The sequence below is a fragment of the Alosa pseudoharengus genome, unplaced genomic scaffold (genome assembly GCF_046254945.1).
Source record: "Alosa pseudoharengus isolate Yale_2024_CS ecotype anadromous, Long Island Sound unplaced genomic scaffold, YU_APseudo_1.1 YU_APseudo_1.1_scf_8, whole genome shotgun sequence".
Taxonomy (NCBI): Eukaryota; Metazoa; Chordata; class Actinopteri; order Clupeiformes; family Clupeidae; genus Alosa; species Alosa pseudoharengus.
In genome coordinates this window covers 18005339-18028005 of record NW_027468870.1, presented here as the reverse complement: position 1 = coordinate 18028005, position 22667 = coordinate 18005339, and the positions used below count along the sequence as shown (strand labels likewise).

General features: G+C 39.3%; 1 protein-coding gene and 2 long non-coding RNA genes across 4 annotated transcripts; all 3 read right to left on the bottom strand.

Moving 5' to 3' along the window:
- Window positions 1–886: 886 nt before the first annotated feature.
- rnft1 (ring finger protein, transmembrane 1) lies at window positions 887–4818 on the bottom strand. 2 transcript variants are annotated; one of them, XM_076274870.1, is made up of 9 exons: window positions 4657–4818; window positions 3645–4099; window positions 3452–3528; window positions 3267–3367; window positions 2991–3144; window positions 2640–2798; window positions 2463–2528; window positions 2237–2338; window positions 887–2130 (listed from the first exon to the last, which is right to left on the bottom strand). In XM_076274870.1, exons 1-9 carry the CDS (start codon window positions 4680–4682, stop codon window positions 1996–1998), a joined length of 1275 nt encoding a protein of 424 aa, XP_076130985.1. In that variant the 5' UTR covers window positions 4683–4818; the 3' UTR covers window positions 887–1995. The 2 variants fall into 2 exon arrangements, with proteins under 2 accessions (XP_076130985.1, XP_076130986.1); XM_076274871.1 differs by having other exon boundaries at window positions 3645–4096.
- Window positions 4819–10038: 5220 nt separating this feature from the next.
- LOC143112750 (uncharacterized) lies at window positions 10039–10627 on the bottom strand. The gene is made up of 3 exons (XR_012984787.1): window positions 10525–10627; window positions 10300–10393; window positions 10039–10222 (listed from the first exon to the last, which is right to left on the bottom strand). It is a non-coding gene; the product is annotated as an uncharacterized LOC143112750 (long non-coding RNA).
- A 10214-nt stretch (window positions 10628–20841) lies between these two features.
- Window positions 20842–21345, bottom strand: LOC143112578 (uncharacterized). Its single transcript, XR_012984783.1, has 3 exons — window positions 21293–21345; window positions 21063–21156; window positions 20842–20985 (listed from the first exon to the last, which is right to left on the bottom strand). It is a non-coding gene; the product is annotated as an uncharacterized LOC143112578 (long non-coding RNA).
- Between the last annotated feature and the right edge of the window lie 1322 nt (window positions 21346–22667).

Sequence of the window (22667 nt, the reverse complement as noted above, 5' to 3'; positions counted from 1 at the left end):
CTTGCAAGGGTGTTTCAGTGGTGGGACAGGACACCAAGAACACTGACTTGAGGTAAACGGTGTTGCTGTTGGTGCAGTCTTCACCAGAACCTTTGCTTAAAACTCTGAACTCCATTACTGTAGTTTGCTTTGTATGAGAGTTGATGAGCTTGAGCTTAGATCGGTCTTAACACACTCACATCACTTGCCTTCTGTCTTTGAGTGTAATGATATACTCTAAACAAAACACCTCACTTTTCACCATGGGAATCTTAATTTGTATATAGTTTTACATGTTTCATAGATCTTAAAATTGATTTTTTTTTTTTAAGTGACTAACTCTATTGTCAGTTCAAAACTGTAATTAACCTTTATTCTCACGCTAGTGTCTGGCTTAGGGTGGACTTCAATTCTCAATAGTTAAGGCGCTCTATACTGTCTGCCCTATGATAATGCACTATGCACAGGCGCCACTGGGGTTTCAGCACCCAAGTGAAACTATTCAGATAATGGATCTGCTTGGCCTTTTGAGCATAAGCAAAGATGCTTGGAAAAAAAGGCCTAAAACTGGCTGTACCTTGGATGTATACTGACTGGTGTGTATTATGTTTAAAGAAAAAAAAAAATTCTAGGTGAGTTCCGATTGATTTCTTTCAGACACTGTAGCCAGTTCTTTACAGGCCCACACGGCCTGTTTGTGAAAGCGCATCTGAAGAAATATCTCGCAATAACACTGGTATGAAAGATGGTGATGTTGAATTGATGAATCTCTTGGACCTTGAAACTTTTGATATTGCAAGTGAATGGATGTAAATTGCTGAATAAAAAAATATGTTCATATTGATCTTCTGTTGCCTGAAACAATTTTGTGTTTAATCGAAATACAAGACCAAGTAAAAGATGAGGATATAATCAATCAAATTCATTTTATTTATTAATGTGAAATATATCATTTAGGAAAAAACACTTTGTACATGATCCAACTATACTGTGGGACATGGTAAGAAAATAGATGTATCTACTTCTCCCTCTTTGGTTTTCTTTTTAATATGTGAGTGCATGTTTATAGAAAAATAAATCACATCAACATCCTTGAGTCTTTAACATGTTTGCACGTACTGCAAATTTTAAATACACAAAGTAGTCAGATTTGTTAGGAAAGGAGATTCCTCGAAGTTTCATTTCAAATGCTGATCAATGAGTAAAGTTGATCACAGATGAGAAATGAATGTATAAATCAGGCAAGATTTGTAGGATCATTATGACAGCTAGTCACAAAATACAATGAAGCATCATGGAAACCAAGAGAGGATAAAAAAAAAACTGAAACTGCTCAATAATAAAGAGAGCAAACATAAAGCCCCATTCATAGCCCGTTTCTTGCGTCCCCTAACCAACCCCTTGCTCCTAGAGTAATCCAGGTGTTAAGGTCCAAGAATGGACTTTTAAAAGAACACCCACAGTAACCATGATGCCCTCCCCCCATTAAAAAAACACCCCCTAAATGGTCTAGCTCAACTTGACTGGAAAGCTCCTCTAATGGTTTAGCTCAACATGATAACAAGCTCCCATAAATGTTTTTACATCACCTCATATGCACCTGAGGATACATGAACCAAAAAATAGTCTTACAAACTGAATATCCCCTCACTGAATTATTACTTAAAACAAAAAGCACAAACAACTATACTACATTAAACAGTATTTTGGGGGGGATCAGAAAAGGATTTGTAATAATAAGATAAATGGGGAGGTTATGATATCACATTGGAGTGCAAATTGCACTAAGACTGACTGACCCCAACCAGCCAGAGATACACACACACAGCCCTTGAGCAACACTGAGGGCGGGGATGGTTACCCTTTGTGCACTGAGGAGAAGTATTGCTGCCAGACAGCACATTCATGACACTGTGCCTAGTGCCCAACCACACTAGTCAAGTGGTTTACACAATGAGGTGGCTTTTCTCATGTTTAATATCTCCTTTCCAACTCCATCATTCCTTCCTTTCACAATCAGTATATTTGTAAGTAAGCAGAGGTGGCACCAGTTTTCCACTTGTGTACTTTGTCCGTGATGACCGTTCTGCAGAGAGGGCACGTCCTGTCCTGGTTCAACCACAAAGCAATGCACTCCTCACAGAAGATATGCTTTCGGAGACATACAAAAATAATGTTTTCAGCCACAAGCACATCAATTACTATGGATAATTCTGATAGTTTTGTGTGTGTGTGTGTGTCTCTTAAATGTTTGTACCTGACACAGGAGGACTCGTGGCTCTCTATACTCTGCCTGACATATGGGGCACACATCCCCTGCGTCAGCACACTGACTCTTGGTGGCGGTGGCGCCACTATTCTATAGAATAGATACAAACAGGGTAAGCACCAAAAGAAACAGAACACTGAACATGGATAGTGCAAGAACACTGCAAGAAATTCAACATAACACAGACACTCCAGAGTGCAATGAAGGAGCTTACCTCATTGCTGAGAAAGATAGTGATTGTTTTCTGAAGAGAACCCCATTGTCCATAAAGTCCCAAAAGCTGGGAAAACAAAAACTCATTTGTTGAAGAGGTCCACATTGGGAAAATGCAACCTGACTGAAACCCAAAACAGACTAAATGTAGTGACATTCTGAAGGAATCTGTTCTTACCTTCAGTATGAGGTAGACCAAAGCAAGCAGGATACCCAGGGTCAGGCCGGTGCGACCATCTTCCTCCTGGTAGGTCACCAGGTAACGAAACCAGGCTGGCAGGGGCACCAATGTCTGGTACACCTGCCCAACCTCCTCAGTCATCATAAACCATTTCCCCTGTAGGGAGCACAGTGACAGTTACATTGACAAATCATTACACTGCCAGAGTCACTCAGCATTTGCATGTTATAGCACTGTTTGACAATTCTGTTTTTGAGGAAAGGGGATATGTTTGTAATGTAATGTAAATGTTATGTTTTTGCTGGACTGGTTTTACTTTGTAGGACTTGTTTTACTGGTTATCCTCACCTGAGTCCTGTATGCAGCCATGGAGGTGGGGAGCAGGAGAATAAGGCACTTTAATCCCATGAAGATGAACTTTGCAACAAAGTTGGTCACCCCGACAGCCCATAAGACTTCCCAGAAGCCCAAGGGCTCGATACTGGGGCTCATAAAAATGAGACTGTAGAAAAAGGAAATGACAACAAATGGAAAAGGAAATGACACAACAAAAATGAGTGAATCGTTGAGTTAAATGTAAAGGGGACTGTCAGCAACTGTCCATATTTGTAAATTCATTCCTACCAGTAGTAAAGTGCATCGCTGAGGAAAGCGTAGTATACCAGGAGTGTGGAAGATATCAGGAACAGCAAGAGCCAAACACACTGAAACTTTGAACGTCGATCCTAGAACACAACATCTGAAATTACTCAAATGTAAGCTACGTAAGTGATTAGGCCTACTTCTGTCACTACGGTTGGTAGACTTACCTGGACAAACACTTGGGTCTGAATATTTTTGTTTACATATACAAAAGTTGTAAACAAGCCAATTCCAACAGCAAGCCCTAAAAGGCAACCAACATACCTATTAGTTATGTTTTGAACCAAGCTACCTGCCTGTTCATAACTTAACATGTGTTGCACATCAGTGATCAACATAGTGTGTGTGTAGAGTACATACCTAATGCATGTTGAATAATAAGTTTAGCACAGAGAATGATTATGAACGGAAGACTTTTTTGAATCCAACGAAAGAGGTAACGAAATTCAGAGAACGATGTGCTCGGCTCTCCATTCTCCAAGTCGGAATCGATGGATTCGTTCTCGGGTTCGGGTTGAGGATGGGGGCGGCTGTGTCCATGGGTATGCGAGTGACTGTGAGAACCTGCTCGGGTTCTGCGCGATGCATGTCTCCCGCTAGGTCCTGTCGATGAGCCAGTCATGGAGACACGGACATCATCTGGTTCCAATGTGTTGAAAGAACCATCCGTGTTGGGTGTCCTCGGGAGTCGCTCTGGTTGCAGTGTTAGGGATAAGCCATTTCCTGAAGGAGTGTGCGTCTCTGATGAATTAGTCTGCATTACAATGGGAGATTCCCTCAGTTTCAACGCTCTTCGGTTCTCGTAGGAATTTCTTCTATGCGTAAAAGGAAATAAAAGGTTGAATGTGACACAAAACAGGCCAAAGCCAAGTTAATCCATGATCCCATGAGAGTATGAGATACCGTTTGGCTACGTCGTACGCTACTCGAAAATCAGTTGACATTTCCTAGCTTAAGTTAGTTAAATTTCTCATTTGACAGTGGCGGTGGAAATAGATTGTTAACGTTACCCACTTTATACTTTGACAAGGTTATAACCTAATGTTACTTGCCAAACAGACAGTCCACGGAGTTTCCAGCATGGCAGCAAATTACAGCGTTAACTTACACATTTAGCTAGAAGGATGCTAGCTAGCTATTTCAGCTACGTTTGGCTTGTATCATTTCTATACTGTGAACTAATTGTACATCAGCTGTGAACATGAGCTATTTCTGTGTAGTATTTTGGCTTTAAAGTTCATTTGCACATAATTATGTCAATATACCAGTCTAGGTTAGTGGCCATTGATGCGCTATGCAGAAATGACAGCTTGTAAGCTAGCAGCTAACCTGCATACAATGTTGACCAATGCATTTTAGTACAAAATACTACCTGTCATGCTGAGTCCGGAGTTTCATGCTAAACCCGGGGTCTCCATTTAGCTAGCTAATAATCTAAGCAGGGCTAAAAATACAGAAAAATGAAATAAAACAAACAAACGAGAAAAAGAAGGCAAGCTAGCTGGCTATGCCTGACCCATCTTTAATCAGAGTAAACATCCTGCTACTCGTGTGACGTTTCCTGTACGTAAAAGGTCAAAGTTACAGGGTCAAAGGAAAGGTCCACGTAGGCACACGAATTTACTAATTTAATTCTAGGCCCATGGATTTAATTCTAGAATTTAATTAAAAGAGAAAAATAAATAGCAAAGATTATCTGGGCCTACTAAATTAACCATTGTGTTATTGCATGTGAGCAGGTAGGCTACATTTCCTCTGAGATCATGATTGCAAACAAGATTTATGTCAAGGACTCATTACCAATTCCCCAGGCATTCCTTTCAGGCAGTCCACTGTGAGTGGTGTTATTTTCTTTTTCAGAATTTCTGAATTGCAAGACAGACACAGACACGTTTCTCTTTGAAACTCACCACCAGCATAAAAACACATGTAGGCTAGATAGGCCTACACTCAAGCATGAATTGAACTCCCATACTCTAGTCCAGCGGTTCCCAAACTTTTCCCCCCGCGTACCACCGCCTACATTCCGACTCGGCTAGCGAACCCCCACCATCCGACACATAAACACATAAAAACGTAATGCATTCTATAACCCCCCGCCCCCCCCCCCCTTAAAAAGTTATGAAAAGTAGCCTGCATAGTAGCCTAACTACATCCACATACAATATCTTATAATAGGCCTACAACAACGCCTGACAAGGATGTATTCGTTTGGACAACATTAGGCTATACTACCTTTAGTTTGTTAAATGTAAAGCCTAGCTTAATGTTACCTTTCTTGCCTATCTGAAATAACTCCTAGCTTTGCTCCTTCCCTCCTTTCTGTTTTTGTTGTTTTCAAAAACCTGTTATATCCGCGAAACTTTCCCCCCACGGACCACGGACCATTAACGCATTCAAAAGTAACGCATTCTATTAGCTATTCCAGGCGTCATGTTTAATAAGCTGCCCTTTTTTGATGAACACATACAGAGTTTATAAATGATATCCTTTAATTTCATGTTTCCATATCATTATGACCTGATTCGAAATTATGTATTTATTCATGAATTAATTACAAAAGATTTAACATTTTCATTTTACACCTGTCCGCCATAGCCATACGCCATACGCGTACCACAGTTTGGGAATCCCTGCTCTAGTCTAAATAACACAGCTTTGTTCAGTGATGTAGCCAACTTATTGTAAATTCTTAGATAAAACAATTTTGTCAGCTGAGAGGATGTGCTTGAACGTTTATCTCTGTTGTCTGGCCAGTATAAAATCCGAGATGTTGGGGGTAGCAGTAACATTGTAACATGGTGGTATGGGGGTGTTTGCTGCAGATTTCTTTCTTGTATATAAAAGCAGGTGTAACCATAAAAGAAGTTGGGCCATGCCATGTCAAATCAGACCAAATCCAGGAAAATGGTTGCTGCACCGTCTCAGATTTTGCTCAAGATTTGAGACATGCAAAATATTTTTTTGTTAAATTCCAATATTTTCATACATTTTTTCACCCTATATTTTGTGTAATGTTTACACTCTCAGAAATGCCTTATCTTGGGGTTATGGGCATTAAAATCTTGAAAAATATAATTTCTAGCCTGTCCAAACTTTGTAGGGTGGAAGACAGACATGTTCTCGTTATGATTAGTCAGTTCAAAGGTTGTACTGCATGCCAATTAGTTTTAAATAAGGCCATGTATAAATTGCAAAATTGATGATATCGAGGGTCTTGTTAACTAATTTTTTTTTTGTATCCACATGGCACCAATAATTATTTTGTATGCAAATGCTTTATTAATGTTGAGCCAATATTTGAAGTCTCTGCAACAAATCCACATGAGATATTAAGGATTAAACAAGGTGTGATTGCTTTTTTTGGCAATGTTTATAGGACTAAAATGGTATGTGGGGTAGCTAGGAGCACAAAATCGATTAGGGAATAGCTCAGTTTATACTCATTTCATGTACAAAGTTCCAAAGATGTACCATGTTTCATTCATAGATACACTTACTTGGTTACATTACATATACCTATGGGTTTTCATTTTTGACCCTGAGGCAAAACAATGATTTTGACTCAATTTATTTATATTGGCACTTTCTACACTAAATACCCACTGAGCTACTTTCACATATTTTCAAGTTACTATTACTACTAAGACAAAGGATTTGAACAGAAATATTGTACAGGCCTTGCATTGGTTTTGGGACCCATTCTTGATATAGATCAGGTTTAAACAAAATCCGAGATGGTTCAGCAACAACCTTATCTGATTTGACACGGAATGACCCAATTAGGCTTACAACAGGACCATAGTCAGAAATGTCCCTTAATCCTTACTGGATAGGATCTACACCAAAGAGAAACCATGAGGCCGTTGTGAGTCACTCTGTTTCCTTTTGGCTAAAGCATGTTGCCTGACATGAACTACATGTATAAACATGGTATCTGCTGTTTTCTACCATTACCTTTAGCAGACACTGTTGTCCAAAGTGGCTTATATATGTCAACTATATGACAAGGGATTACATTGTCCCCGGAGCAGCTTTAAGTGCCTTTCTCAAGGGCACAATGGTGGAAGCCAGGAATTGAACCCACAACTTTCAGACTACTGCACTCTAGCCCAGCTCCTTGATAGACCCAGAGCCTGAGCGTAGTGGAGTGTTAAATATCCATGTTATGAATGTAATTGAGGGTGTGGTATCTTCTTTCCTCCCTAACGTCCGGGGCAAGCAGTCGGACCGTGGCTGGAACAAAAGCTGCTGCGGAACCTTGGCTTGTGAGTGGTAATGCTTACTGGCCAATGATGTCCAGAGTTCTTCCACCTCAACACCCAGCAAAATAATATTACTCAGAGTATGATCGGCTTGGCTTATACTAATAATTGACTCACTAACCGAATGATAGGTGAGGTTTTGGGTTGATATGTGTGTATCTTCACCTCCTCTTGCATTTTACTGGATTTGTAAAACAACAAAGGGGTGCTCTAATTGTTTGGTACACAAGTTGCCCATTGCTGCTCAAACGACTGACTCCCAGCAATAATCAGCACCATTTCAGTAAACATTTTTTATCGAGTCATGACTGTACACCATGGGAATACTTGATATGTTTAATACTCTACTCCTGTTGGCGGTTTCCTTGGCTACTGTTTTCTATCTTGTGTATTAAAGGGCCATGCAGTTGGCTGTTGGTGTAGCACCTCGACCACAGTTTCCCCTTGTTATTGTCAGAGTGTTAGTCCAGCAGTTTGTATCTGCCTCTGTTTAAAAGTGGTCACATTTTTCAAATGTTTTTTTTTACACTGTAAATAGACAAACATTTTAATGTATGAAAACCTGTCTATTCAACTTACACATTTCCACCACCACAGTTTGAACTATGGCCTATATATTCATTGTTAGTGCATTTCCGATAACACCTCCCATTCTCACATCCAGCGTAGACATCTGGAAAGAGTACACACAGTTTCTATTCAATGGAAGTCAAAAACAGGAGACAAAATGTATAATTGTTAATGTAACCGAGATGATTCCATCAAAAGGAAACAGACTGATAGTAAAGTTAAATTACTTTGTGGTGTTGATGCTATTCAGTAATGGTTAAGGAAAATGTCTGACTCCGCACAGGTTGCTCCTGTATTTATCTGAAACATTCAGGCTGTTACCACACACACACGTTACCTCATCTAGGATTTCACAATCCACAATAAGGAAGCAGAAAAATGTGTTATGTGTATGTGAGCCCAGGTGATTCCATCAAAAGGAAACAGACTGATAATAAAGTTAAACTGTACTTACTGCACACCAGTGCACTCATCACCATCAGTGCAAAGAACAGCGCGATCACTGACCTCATGGTTTCTCTCATCATTTTTGAATGTGTCTCTTAAATCAGCAAACCAGACATTTTTAGTAAAGTTGCAATAATTCAACAAGTGTATTTTTTCAGGTAACTATGACAATTAACCAATATTTGAGATGTGTGAAACACTTTTTGACTGAAATGGTAGACCAAACCTACGCCCTTGTAGGCAGCCAAAACTTTTTTAGGGTGGAAGACACCAAAACTGTAATGTTTTCAGTATGACTGAATCATTAAAAGTGTGTAAGACATTCTCTTTGATTTGACCTTAAGGGTAGTATAAACTTGTTTTTGTATGCATTTGGTATCAATCATTATTTTTTTCTTTTCATACTATGCTTTCATAATGTTGTAGCAATAATTGAGTTGTCTACATATAATGGATTTTAAGAAGGGGAAGGTTGTGTTTTTCGTCATTTTCATAGAATTAAAATTATATGTGGGGTAGCGAGTAGGCACTTGAAAATATGTGAAAGTAGCTCAGTGTATGGGCATTAGTACAACGTGCCAATGTTGTACCATAGATAAATAAATAAAGTCAAAATCATTTTTCAATCATTTTCTTTTTGCCTCAGGGACAAGAATGAAAATGAGGGAGAATGAAAAATTTAACCAAGTAAGTGTATTTATGTATGAATGAAACATGGTACATCATTAGCACTTTATACACAAAATGACTGTAAACGGAGCTATTCCCACATTGATTTTCATCTTCCTACATGCCATTTTTAGATTTGCAAAAGGCAATCACACCTTATTTTACCCTTAATATCTTCATGTGCATTTGTGGCAGAGACCTCAAATATTGGTTCAACATTAAAGGTGCTCTAAGCGATGTTCGGTAACGCCACTTCTGTTGACGTTCAAACAAAACAGAGCTAGCTCGGCACTCCCTCCCCCTCCTTCCCGTGCAACTGACATGTGGATGTGAAAAAAGAGTTTACAAGACCCTCAATATCACTAGTTTTGTATTATGAAAGCATTAGAATTTAACAAAAACATTTAACAGGTCTGTAGACAAACTTTGAGCAAAATATGCAGCAACCATTTCCCTGGATTTTGTCTGAATTTACATGGAATGATCCAATGTGCAAAGGGCCATACAGCTGGCTGTTGTTGCAGCAGTTAGACCACAGATGCCCCTTGTCATCGTCAATGTGTTAGTTGGTCCAGCAGTTTGTATCTGTCACTGTTTAAAGGTGGTCACATTTTCAAAAATATCAGAGTATGTCAGTCACCACAGTGCTTGAATTTGGCCCCAGTCCTCTGGGAATTAAGTCATGTAGCTTCATCCTATTTTTCAGTGTTTTGGAAAGTCCAATCACAGCTTATGTGTGTGAAATAAATACATTTCCTAATCTAAAAATATATTTGAAATGAATGCAACCATACTGACTGATGTGGAATCCATTCATTTTTTAATGAAATTTGCATCAAACAAAGTAATTTCTAAACAGACCAATATTGATTAGAATCAATATCAATGTGTTAATAATCATGCTGCTTGATCCACAAAGTCTTCCTTTAATAGTTCACATTCTTCCATAGTCCTCACCAGCCGCCATCTCCTTTGTTAACACAGCATCTGAGAAGAGAAACATGATTTCATGCCACATGTTGCACACAGTAGCCAAAGATGTTAATAAACAAAATTCAACTTACACATTTCCACCACCACAGTATGAACTATGGTCTATATATTGATTTCTTTCGCATTTCCGGTAACAGCCCCCATTCTCACATGCAGCGTAGACATCTGTAAAGCGTACACAATATTATATTAAACTATTCAATGGCAGTCAAAAGCAGCAGACATATTCATACTCCACAGTTCATACAGGATGACTCCATCAAAAGGAAACAGACTGATAATAAAGTTAAACTTACTGCACACCAGTGCACTCATCACCATCAGTGCAAAGAACAGCGCGATCACAGGCCTCATGGTTTCTCTTTGTGGTGTTGATGCTATTCAGTAATGGTTAAGGAAAATGTCTGACTCCGCACAGGTTGCTCCTGTATTTATCTGAGAACTCTGTGATAACATTCAGGCTGTTACCACACACAAGTTGCCTCATCTAGGATTTTACCGGATTTGTCAAACGACAGCGACAAAACAAACACAAAGTGTACAAATACAGGGTCTGTTTGAGCAGACAACTTTATTTAACATGGAAATTCCCAAGGAAAACAAAAATATCTAAAAGAGCTGTCAAACAATTTGTGAGAAACTTTAGTTGAACTGCATACATCCAATGATTTGAAAATAGCAGTCGGTAGTCTTCAAAGCCTGATAGTGATAGAAAGAAGTGACGAATTAGTGGCCCGATTGATACCAAGGCAGGCAGACCAACAGTGGCTTCACTGTAAGAAAGTCTTCACTGTAAGACTGTTTCAAGATCCACCATAAAGTGGCACTTAAACAAAAATGGGCTGCAAAACCCTTTACTTTGCCTATGCCAAAAACAGCATTTTTATGCCAAACAGCACCTAGGGCTCAGAACTTCGGGAGCAAAGTTGTTTGGAGCGATGAGACCACATGTCATTTTATGATCATAACCATAAATGGTAGGTTTGGAGAAGATTAACAAGGCCTAACAAAAATGTCATATTTCTTACTGTGAATCATGGAGGCAGATCTCTGATTGTTTGTTAAGTTTTTTTTTGGTGGTGGGGGGTGGGCAAAGGCACAGTTTTTCTCAGTCACTTTGGTGCATTTCTCAGATCAGAATTGGAATTCTCAAAACTGGTGCACATCATTAAAGCAGTTTCTCTCCATTCTCTCCAAACAGCAGTGCTTTAGTACATCCATGCAGTGGATTTTGTACAAATGTCTTCAGTTTTCTACATTTTCAATTGCTAATGTCATGCTGGTCAAAATGCACTGGTTACATGCTGAATAATCCACATTGGCCTTATTTCACTGCTTGAGTTATTCCATGCAAAAGTGTTGTACCAGCTGTCATAAATTGTCATAGTCTGTCTAGCATATGTATATATATTGTGATCTGACAGACAGATGTACAGTGGTGCATAGCCCTGACCAAGGGGTATTTTACTGTATATTGGTCATTTTTAATTTCCACAATGCTGTAAAAGCCTTTGTTGTCTTTATATTGCCACAATGTCTCTCAACAGTAAACAAATTGACTCTCTTGCAATCAACCCCATTCACACACACAATAATGTGTAACGTTGTAGTTTTGAAATAGCTATGCCACATAGAAAGCGGTGCTGCCTTGCACATTTTTCATCAGAAAATACTTACAGAGTAAATTGTCATATTGACAACAGTACAAAGCAGTTTGGCTATTTTGACAAACAATGGCATAAGGACTTGTCATTTTGATTGCACTGACAGTTTCATTGGTATACTTGCTTTTGAGACATAGACTAAGCATGTTGAGCAAGATACACACTTTTGCAGATAATCCATTATGTGGTGCAATTTGCACTAATTGTTTTGAGAAATGTTTTTTAAAGCCAATCCATGTTGATACAGGTCATTAAAAAAAAAAAAATATATATATATTTTCCAAATCCATTCAGCCCAGTTCAATGCCTTGCCAGCACCAGTTGTAAAGGTCATGTAAAATAAAGCCAAACCATGTTCATATAGGTCATTAAAAAAATAAATAGATAAAGTATTTTCCCAATCCATTCAGCCCAGTCCTATGCCCAGCTAGCTCCATTCAAACTTAGTCACGTGTACAGTTGTATAGATTATTACATTGAGAAATTTTCTATTTAATACACTTTCATACAGATATTATGCACATCCACGCATCACTACTATTCAAGTTAAGTTACTCATCATTGCCAGGCAAGAAGTCCACAATCAATTCCACGATCTGTGGAGCTTACAGACAACGTTTAATTACTATAGGTTCTGTATGCTATTTAAAGCCGACCTAACGATGAGTCCCTTCATGACGGTGTGTTGCAATGCATTCTGGGTGCTGTGCTGTGATTCGACGGCTCGTCACCTGACCCACCAAACAACGATGTAAAAATAAATCGCTACCAAGGCTCCAAATAGCAACACACTTACACCGTAGCATAATGAGGGTATCTACATGTAAACCGAAGCATTGAGAACTGTGTAAGTCTACAGGCAGTTTATTAAAAAGAAAAACAGTACCGTTCACGTCTCGTTCACATATACAGACGGGCGCCATCTTGGGAAAACACAACTCTCTGGGATGCTGGCGCGTCCTCCTATTTGGGTTGCCAAATTAGCAAAGGCCAACTGTCAACAGCTGTCAGTTGTAGTCATGAACGCCTACAAGAGGCAGGCACATTTCCAAAATTAAAACAAGAAACAAATTAAGTGGACATCGGAGGAGCTTCCTGAGATGGTGACGTCTTCGTCAAACTAAGAATATCAAGTCTGACGCAGAGCTGGCCATATTTCTCCACAACAGGTAGCCTATGCTAAACTTCATCTGCATCGCTAACTTCAGCTAAATATGTTACGTTGGTTAGAGAGGGATTTTTTGTTTTCACTGTTTCCGTAATGTGTAGCTGTCATGGCTGGAGAAACGTTAAAGCAGCTGCAGGTCAACTAACGTTAGCTAAGTCTTCATTACATCTGGCAACCCAGAAGAGGCTCGCGTCTGGTAGTCTTGAGAACGTTCACCAGTGTTTTGATTTTGGCCTACAGAACGTTCGTAAACAATCCTACAAATCGCACCTTTAAATCTCGCGTGAAACCTTGTTGCCGGAACACCTGGGAAGAGGCAACAGGATAGCAGCATGAAAGACACACAGGATACACACGGAATTCGAACGAATTTGAAGACATCGAAGAACAAACCCTTTTAGTTTGATGGACGTCCTTATCAGTCTATGGTCTAACTTATGAACGTGTCGGGTCAACGTCAACGATATGTAAGTTAGGCTAACGTAAACGTTAGCTATTTGCTGTTGTCATATGCTTTACGTGATGGCCATTCATCATACTGAATCAGAATGACCTTAGCTCTCAGTAAGTTACAGTTTATTATAGTCATGTGATTGAACAGACTACATGGTTATCTTCCTTAGACTTCGTAGATGTAGTTACTACAATTTGGAAGCGAAATTCGAAGTGTAAATATGGTTTTAATGTGTAAACAGAACAACCGCGATTTTGCTAGCTAGAAAAAAGGAAGTGAAGTGAATGGAGTCATTTTAGGTACTACTTTCACGATGTCTGTAGTTCTTTCAAAATTTATCTTATCTTGAACAGACTATGTGGTTATCTTCCTTAGACTTCGTAGATGTAGTTACTACAATTTGGAAGCGAAATTCGAAGTGTAAATATGGTTTTAATGTGTAAACAGAACAACCGCGATTTTGCAAGCTAGAAAAAAGGAAGTGAAGTGAATGGAGTCATTTTAGGTACTTTAGGTCGAAATTCGAAGTGCAAATATGGTTTAAATGTGTAAACAAGACGCCTGATTAATATATGTTAATTAATGGGCACAGTATTATTGGGTACAGTAATGGGCTATCAGTAGTATGTAAACAGTTCATGTGTTATGCGATTTACATAAACTAGTAAACAACAGAAATGTTAAAAGCTGGTATTGTGTTTCCTGAATTCTTACATTCAGGCATTCAAATGAAATGTAATTAAATAGCATATATATACTCTATCAGTGTATGATGCTTGCATGAGGGAAACATCCCAAAACAGCGGCACCCATATAATTGCTGTTGTTTTGAGAAGTATTTCTCATGCAAGCATCATGCAACAATTCGAAAACAAAGAAACTAGTGTAGGCCTAATTATGACCGCCGCGCAGCGAAGCGGCGGTCATATAGGTTTAGTCAGATTTTTTTTTTTTTCTTTTTCGCATGCCCAAATTTCTGTCAATGATTCCCGGGACACTGAAAGACCGGGGTACACGAAACTTGGTGGGCATGTAACCCCACATGGATAGCATGGAACCATCGTTTTTCTGTAGCCCCCCCCGCTGGACTGGACCCCCCGAAAGGAGGGTAGGGCAGACACAGTTTTCTGTGAATATCTCGAAAACCGTAGGGTTTAGGAGGACCATTTTTTTTTTGTATGTTGATCTCAAGGGGCCATGTCAACCCATTCCATAACCACTCATTTCATGTATAGCGCCACCTAGTTAAACACAAAAAAGTAAAAATGAGGTGTTGTAATTGAAGGTATCTGTGACCTAACAAAGTCAAAACTGTACAAAATTGGAAGTGTAGGATCATTATGACACCCTCTGTATGCACGCCAAGTTTCGTGGAATTCCGTTCATGGGGGGCCACACAATAAATTCATTTATGTTACTATACACCAACTGGCCTGTAGGTGGCCGGAGACAGTTTTCTGTGAATATCTCGATAACCGTAGGGCCTAGGAGGTCCACCTTTTTTATGTATGTTGGTCTTAAGGGGGCATGTCAACCCATCCCATTACCACTTATTTTATGTATAGCGCCACCTAGTTAAAAATGAAAAAGCAAAAAATTAGGTGTTTTCATCACAATATCTCTGGCTGACAAGGTCAAAACTGCACGAAATTAAAAGTGTAGGATCATTATGACACCCTCCGAATGCATGCCAAGTTTTGTGTACTTTCGTTCATGGGGGGCCTTACAATAAAATAATTTATGTGTACATTTAGTGACGTACACCAACAAGGATTCCCGGGACACTGAAAGACCGGGATACACAAAACTTGGTGGGCATGTACCCCCACATGGATAGCATGGAACCGTCATTTTTCGTTTTGATCTGTAGCCCCCCCGCTGGACTGGACCCCCCGAAAGGAGGGTAGGGCAGACACAGTTCTCTGTGAATATCTTGAGAACTGTAGGGCCTAGGATGACCTTTTATTTCTGTATGTTTGCCTCCAGGGGTCATGTTAACCCATTTCATGTGCACACATGTGCACAGATACACACACACACACACATACATTCACAGTAATCATACGTATGACACATACTCACACAGTAGACATATGTACGCTTGCATGCACAGGCACATACGCAGGCACAAACACAAGCACGCACGCACACACACACACACACACACACTCACACACACACACACACACACATAACATAAACATAACACAAACAATCAAGAATTTCTCAGAATTATAAACAGGCAAGATGGAGGTGGGGTTGTATAAAATGAATTTTACATGTGAAATCTATGAACTAATCATGTTTTGGTACTTGTTGTCTAGCAGATACCAGTGAGAATTGAGTGTGGATAATGCAATTTAGTGAGACAGTTAGAATCATATAGGCCTTTCAGCGTGATTTCTTTTTGTGGAAAAAATGTGCTGGACTGGGCGGCGGTCATATTTTGTACCGCTCTGCGGTACATCTAGTTATATTTTACATTAGTAAAGCAGTACTCTAATGTGCATGCTTTCACAAACTTTTGTGAACAATCTTAGCACTTTAAACATTGACTGTTTTGAAGTGCATGTATAGCAATATAGTATAAAAATAATTGTGATATCATTACAATTTGATAGGGGTTGGGAGGAGGGGGTGGGTTCATGTAGGTGGGCCCTATGACCCCAAAGTATGCCTTGACTGGGCCTCAGGTCAAAGAAGTTTGAGAAATGCTGATGTAGACGACAAAGCAGCAAGGAGGCGTCGTGTGATCATTTAAACAAGTTTTATGACAAGGTCGACGAGGGTGGGAAAAATCGTACATTTCTGTGCAAACTTTGCCCGCACTTCAGTCACATTGTCTTTTAAGAAAATGCAGTCCTTTTTTCGGTTCCAGCAGCCAACAACCTCAAAACTGACCCTTCAGGCCTCTCAGGAGGCGCTGGCCTTTAACCGCAGCCAGAAGAGAGTCAGCAGAAATTTGATTGCCTTTAAAAAATCTGACTTCTTAAAAAATCTTAAACTGGGTGCATTACGTGATTTTTTCTGAGATTCTGATACGTTTTTAACCATGACCTATACACAGTTCTGGTTTGAAAATGTATCTCTTAAAATAATCACTTTATGCCGTCAGCTTAAGATGGCTTACTAGCAACTAACTAATTACCCTAGCAACAACCTAGAAACCACCCCTGTAATGTCAACCTAGTGACCACCATAGCAACCAGCATAGCAACCATGTTATTTATGCGTTTTAGCTTATTGGATGTTGCGTTAATGCAGATAACTTTTGATCCGTGTGCCCGATTTTCATAAATGACTTACCGTTGGAATCCTTGGATGAGGCCGAGTTCCATGCCCCTGATCAAACCCACTCTTGCAGTTCCTCGGAACCGCAATTCTAGTTGCAGTTTACCAACAGATGTCGCCAACAACTAAACTTATCTAAAGCTGTTTAATTTGGTAAAATCATATCACGTTCAGTTGTAGGGTTTTTCCAAAGTTCACCTTACCAAGAGCCGTTTCCCACTCATCATTTCATTACGTTGTGAAAGTGTCACTTGTAGTGTTACTTTTTCACTACACAATTAGATCGTTTGATCATAATTGATAACAAACGCCAAAAAAGCGTCCTGAAATGCAAAGCAAACTAGGCTAATAGGCTAACGTTACCTGACTATATCTCTGATAGCTAAAAGAAATAGCAATCCCAGTTTAAGCATAATCAGAAATAGCATTGCTGAGGCAAAACAATGATTTTGACTCAATTTATTTATATTGGCACTTTCTACACTAAATACCCACTGAGCTACTTTCACATAGATTTTCACATTACTATTACTACTAAGACAAAGGATTTGAACAGAAATATTGTACAGGCCTTGCATTGGTTTTGGGACCCATTCTTGATATAGATCAGGTTTAAACAAAATCCGAGATGGTTCAGCAACAACCTTATCTGATTTGACACGGAATGACCCAATTAGGCTTACAACAGGACCATAGTCAGAAATGTCCCTTAATCCTTACTGGATAGGATCTACACCAAAGAGAAACCATGAGGCCGTTGTGAGTCACTCTGTTTCCTTTTGGCTAAAGCATGTTGCCTGACATGAACTACATGTATAAACATGGTATCTGCTGTTTTCTACCATTACCTTTAGCAGACACTGTTGTCCAAAGTGGCTTATATATGTCAACTATATGACAAGGGATTACATTGTCCCCAGAGCAGCTTTAAGTGCCTTTCTCAAGGGCACAATGGTGGAAGCCAGGAATTGAACCCACAACTTTCAGACTACTGCACTCTAGCCCAGCTCCTTGATAGACCCAGAGCCTGAGCGTAGTGGAGTGTTAAAAATCAATGTTATGAATGTAATTGAGGGTGTGGTATCTTCTTTCCTCCCTAACGTCCGGGGCAAGCAGTCGGACCGTGGCTGGAACAAAAGCTGCTGCGGAACCTTGGCTTGTGAGTGGTAATGCTTACTGGCCAATGATGTCCAGAGTTCTTCCACCTCAACACCCAGCAAAATAATATTACTCAGAGTATGATCGGCTTGGCTTATACTAATAATTGACTCACTAACCGAATGATAGGTGCGGTTTTGGGCTGATATGTGTGTATCTTCACCTCCTCTTGCATTTTACTGGATTTGTAAAACAACAAAGGGGTGCTCTAATTGTTTGGTACACAAGTTGCCCATTGCTGCTCAAACGACTGACTCCCAGCAATAATCAGCACCATTTCAGTAAACATTTTTTATCGAGTCATGACTGTACACCATGGGAATACTTGATATGTTTAATACTCTACTCCTGTTGGCGGTTTCCTTGGCTACTGTTTTCTATCTTGTGTATTAAAGGGCCATGCAGTTGGCTGTTGGTGTAGCACCTCGACCACAGTTTCCCCTTGTTATTGTCAGAGTGTTAGTCCAGCAGTTTGTATCTGCCTCTGTTTAAAAGTGGTCACATTTTTCAAAATATCAGAGTTGCAGTCACCACAGTGCTTTGATTTGGTTCCAGTCTTCATTTGTTATTGGAAGGCCCATTACAGCTTGTGTATGTTAAATAAATGCATTTATAAATATAAAAAATAATTTGAAATGAAATTGGATTTTATTTAAACTGGCATCAAAAAAAGTTAATCTTTGAACAGACTAATATTGATCTGAAAAAATATTGTCAACAATTGTGCACATTGCTTGATCCACAAAGTCCATCTTAAAAGGTTAATGTTTTTCACCACGGTTCAGCGATCGCAGTGGCCCAAATCCTTTTTTAAATCTCCTTCTTAAACACAGCATCTGAGAAGAGAAATAAGATTTTATGTCACGTTTTACACTGTAAATAGACAAAAATGTTAATGTATGAAAACCTGTCTATTCAACTTACACATTTCCACCACCACAGTATGAACTATGGCCTATATATTCATTGTTAGTGCATTTCCGATAACACCTCCCATTCTCACATCCAGCGTAGACATCTGGAAAGAGTACACACAGTTTCTATTCAATGGAAGTCAAAAACAGGAGACAAAATGTATAATTGTTAATGTAACCGAGATGATTCCATCAAAAGGAAACAGACTGATAGTAAAGTTAAATTACTTTGTGGTGTTGATGCTATTCAGTAATGGTTAAGGAAAATGTCTGACTCCGCACAGGTTGCTCCTGTATTTATCTGAAACATTCAGGCTGTTACCACACACACACGTTACCTCATCTAGGATTTCACAATCCACAATAAGGAAGCAGAAAAATGTGTTATGTGTATGTGAGCCCAGGTGATTCCATCAAAAGGAAACAGACTGATAATAAAGTTAAACTGTACTTACTGCACACCAGTGCACTCATCACCATCGGTGCGAAGAACAGCGCGATCACTGGCCTCATGGTTTCTCTCATCATTTTTGAATGTGTCTCTTAAATCAGCAAACCAGACATTTTTAGTAAAGTTGCATTGAAATAATTCAACAAGTGTATTTTTTCAGGTAACTATGACAATTAACCAATATTTGAGATGTGTGAAACACTTTTTGACTGAAATGGTAGACCAAACCTACGCCCTTGTAGGCAGCCAAAACTTTTTTAGGGTGGAAGACACCAAAACTGAAATGTTTTCAGTATGACTGAATCATTAAAAGTGTGTAAGACATTCTCTTTGATTTGACCTTAAGGGTAGTATAAACTTGTTTTTGTATGCATTTGGTATCAATCATTATTTTTTTTTTTCATACTATGCTTTCATAATGTTGTAGCAATAATTGAGTTGTCTACATATAATGGATTTTAAGAAGGGGAAGATTGTGTTTTTCGTCATTTTCATAGAATTAAAATTATATGTGGGGTAGCGAGTAGGCACTTGAAAATATGTGAAAGTAGCTCAGTGTATGGGCATTAGTACAACGTGCCAATGTTGTACCATAGATAAATAAATAAAGTCAAAATCATTTTTCAATCATTTTCTTTTTGCCTCAGGGACAAGAATGAAAATGAGGGAGAATGAAAAATTTAACCAAGTAAGTGTATTTATGTATGAATGAAACATGGTACATCATTAGCACTTTATACACAAAATGACTGTAAACGGAGCTATTCCCACATTGATTTTCATCTTCCTACATGCCATTTTTAGATTTGCAAAAGGCAATCACACCTTATTTTATCCTTAATATCTTCATGTGCATTTGTGGCAGAGACCTCAAATATTGGTTCAACATTAAAGGTGCTCTAAGCGATGTTCGGTAACGCCACTTCTGTTGACGTTCAAACAAAACAGAGCTAGCTCGGCACTCCCTCCCCCTCCTTCCCGTGCAACTGACATGTGGATGTGAAAAAAGAGTTTACAAGACCCTCAATATCACTAGTTTTGTATTATGAAAGCATTAGAATTTAACAAAAACATTTAACAGGTCTGTAGACAAACTTTGAGCAAAATATGCAGCAACCATTTCCCTGGATTTTGTCTGAATTTACATGGAATGATCCAATGTGCAAAGGGCCATACAGCTGGCTGTTGTTGCAGCAGTTAGACCACAGATGCCCCTTGTCATCGTCAATGTGTTAGTTGGTCCAGCAGTTTGTATCTGTCACTGTTTAAAGGTGGTCACATTTTCAAAAATATCAGAGTATGTCAGTCACCACAGTGCTTGAATTTGGCCCCAGTCCTCTGGGAATTAAGTCATGTAGCTTCATCCTATTTTTCAGTGTTTTGGAAAGTCCAATCACAGCTTATGTGTGTGAAATAAATACATTTCCTAATCTAAAAATATATTTGAAATGAATGCAACCATACTGACTGATGTGGAATCCATTCATTTTTTAATGAAATTTGCATCAAACAAAGTAATTTCTAAACAGACCAATATTGATTAGAAACAATATCAATGTGTTAATAATCATGCTGCTTGATCCACAAAGTCTTCCTTTAATAGTTCACATTCTTCCATAGTCCTCACCAGCCGCCATCTCCTTTGTTAACACAGCATCTGAGAAGAGAAACATGATTTCATGCCACATGTTGCACACAGTAGCCAAAGATGTTAATAAACAAAATTCAACTTACACATTTCCACCACCACAGTATGAACTATGGTCTATATATTGATTTCTTTCGCATTTCCGGTAACAGCCCCCATTCTCACATGCAGCGTAGACATCTGTAAAGCGTACACAATATTATATTAAACTATTCAATGGCAGTCAAAAGCAGCAGACATATTCATACTCCACAGTTCATACAGGATGACTCCATCAAAAGGAAACAGACTGATAGTAAAGTTAAACTGTACTTACTGCACACCAGTGCACTCATCACCATCAGTGCAAAGAACAGCGCAATCACTGGCCTCATGGTTTCTCTTTGTGGTGTTGATGCTATTCAGTAATGGTTAAGGAAAATGTCTGACTCCGCACAGGTTGCTCCTGTATTTATCTGAGAACTCTGTGATAACATTCAGGCTGTTACCACACACAAGTTGCCTCATCTAGGATTTTACCGGATTTGTCAAACGACAGCGACAAAACAAACACAAAGTGTACAAATACAGGGTCTGTTTGAGCAGACAACTTTATTTAACATGGAAATTCCCAAGGAAAACAAAAATATCTAAAAGAGCTGTCAAACAATTTGTGAGAAACTTTAGTTGAACTGCATACATCCAATGATTTGAAAATAGCAGTCGGTAGTCTTCAAAGCCTGATAGTGATAGAAAGAAGTGACGAATTAGTGGCCCGATTGATACCAAGGCAGGCCCGTTCTCATCTCAGGGCGTCATATAAGGCCGTTTTGTCACGTCCTTCGGCGTTTTCTGTCCACGCATATAGCACCCTTTCGCGTGTAGGTGCACGCTCATGGCTTTCAACCAACTTCAGCGTAAAACCACCAGCGATGTTATTAGACGCTCTGGGCTCATGGCTTTCTCCAATGCAACCCACGGGCGTTTCACAGGACGCATTCGGATTTGGCCAAATTGCAATACAAGGGCGACATATCCGACGCTTTCAGCAACAGTGCGGACAATTTGGTTTTGTTTTAAATTATCCATTAGCCTAACCTTATTTTAAACCTGGACGTGTGCTTGGTAGGTCTAACAAAAAAAAACACAATAACAGGTGAAATGCCCGTGCCATCTATTGCCCGCATAGAGGAGTATATTGGTCGTTTTCAATACCTTTACCGTGCGAGAGAGAGATGGCTTTCTCCAATGCAACCCACGTTTCACAGGACGCTTTCGGATTTGGCCTTCAATCCAAGGGCGACGTATCTTACGCTTTCAGTAAATGCGCGGACGATTTGCTTTTGTTTCAAATGATCCAGTAACCTTAATTTAAACATGAATGTGTGCTTGTTATGCTTGGCCAAAAAAACACAATAATATGTGACATGCCCATGCCATCTATTGCCTGCATAGAGGATTTGATTGGTCATTTTCAAAACCCTTATCGTGCGAGAGAGACGCTCATGGCTTTCTTCAATGCAACCCACGGGCGTTTCACAGGACGCATTTGGATTTGGCCAAATTGCAATACAAGGGCGACATATCCAACGCGTTCAGCAACAGTGCGGACAATTTGGTTTTGTTTTAAATTATCCAGTAGCCTAACCTTAATTTAAAATGGACGTGTGCTTGGTAGGTCTAACAAAAAAACACAATAACAGGTGACATGC

Excerpts from the sequence above, each read along its gene's own strand:
- rnft1 (XM_076274870.1), bottom strand. The coding sequence starts at position 4,682 with ATGAAACTCCGGACTCAGCATGACAG. Across the intron at positions 2,529-2,639 it reads TGGTCTACCTCATACTGAAG|CTTTTGGGACTTTATGGACA; the intron begins GTAAGAACAGAT and ends TTGTTTTCCCAG. Across the intron at positions 2,339-2,462 it reads CTATCTTTCTCAGCAATGAG|AATAGTGGCGCCACCGCCAC; the intron begins GTAAGCTCCTTC and ends TCTATTCTATAG.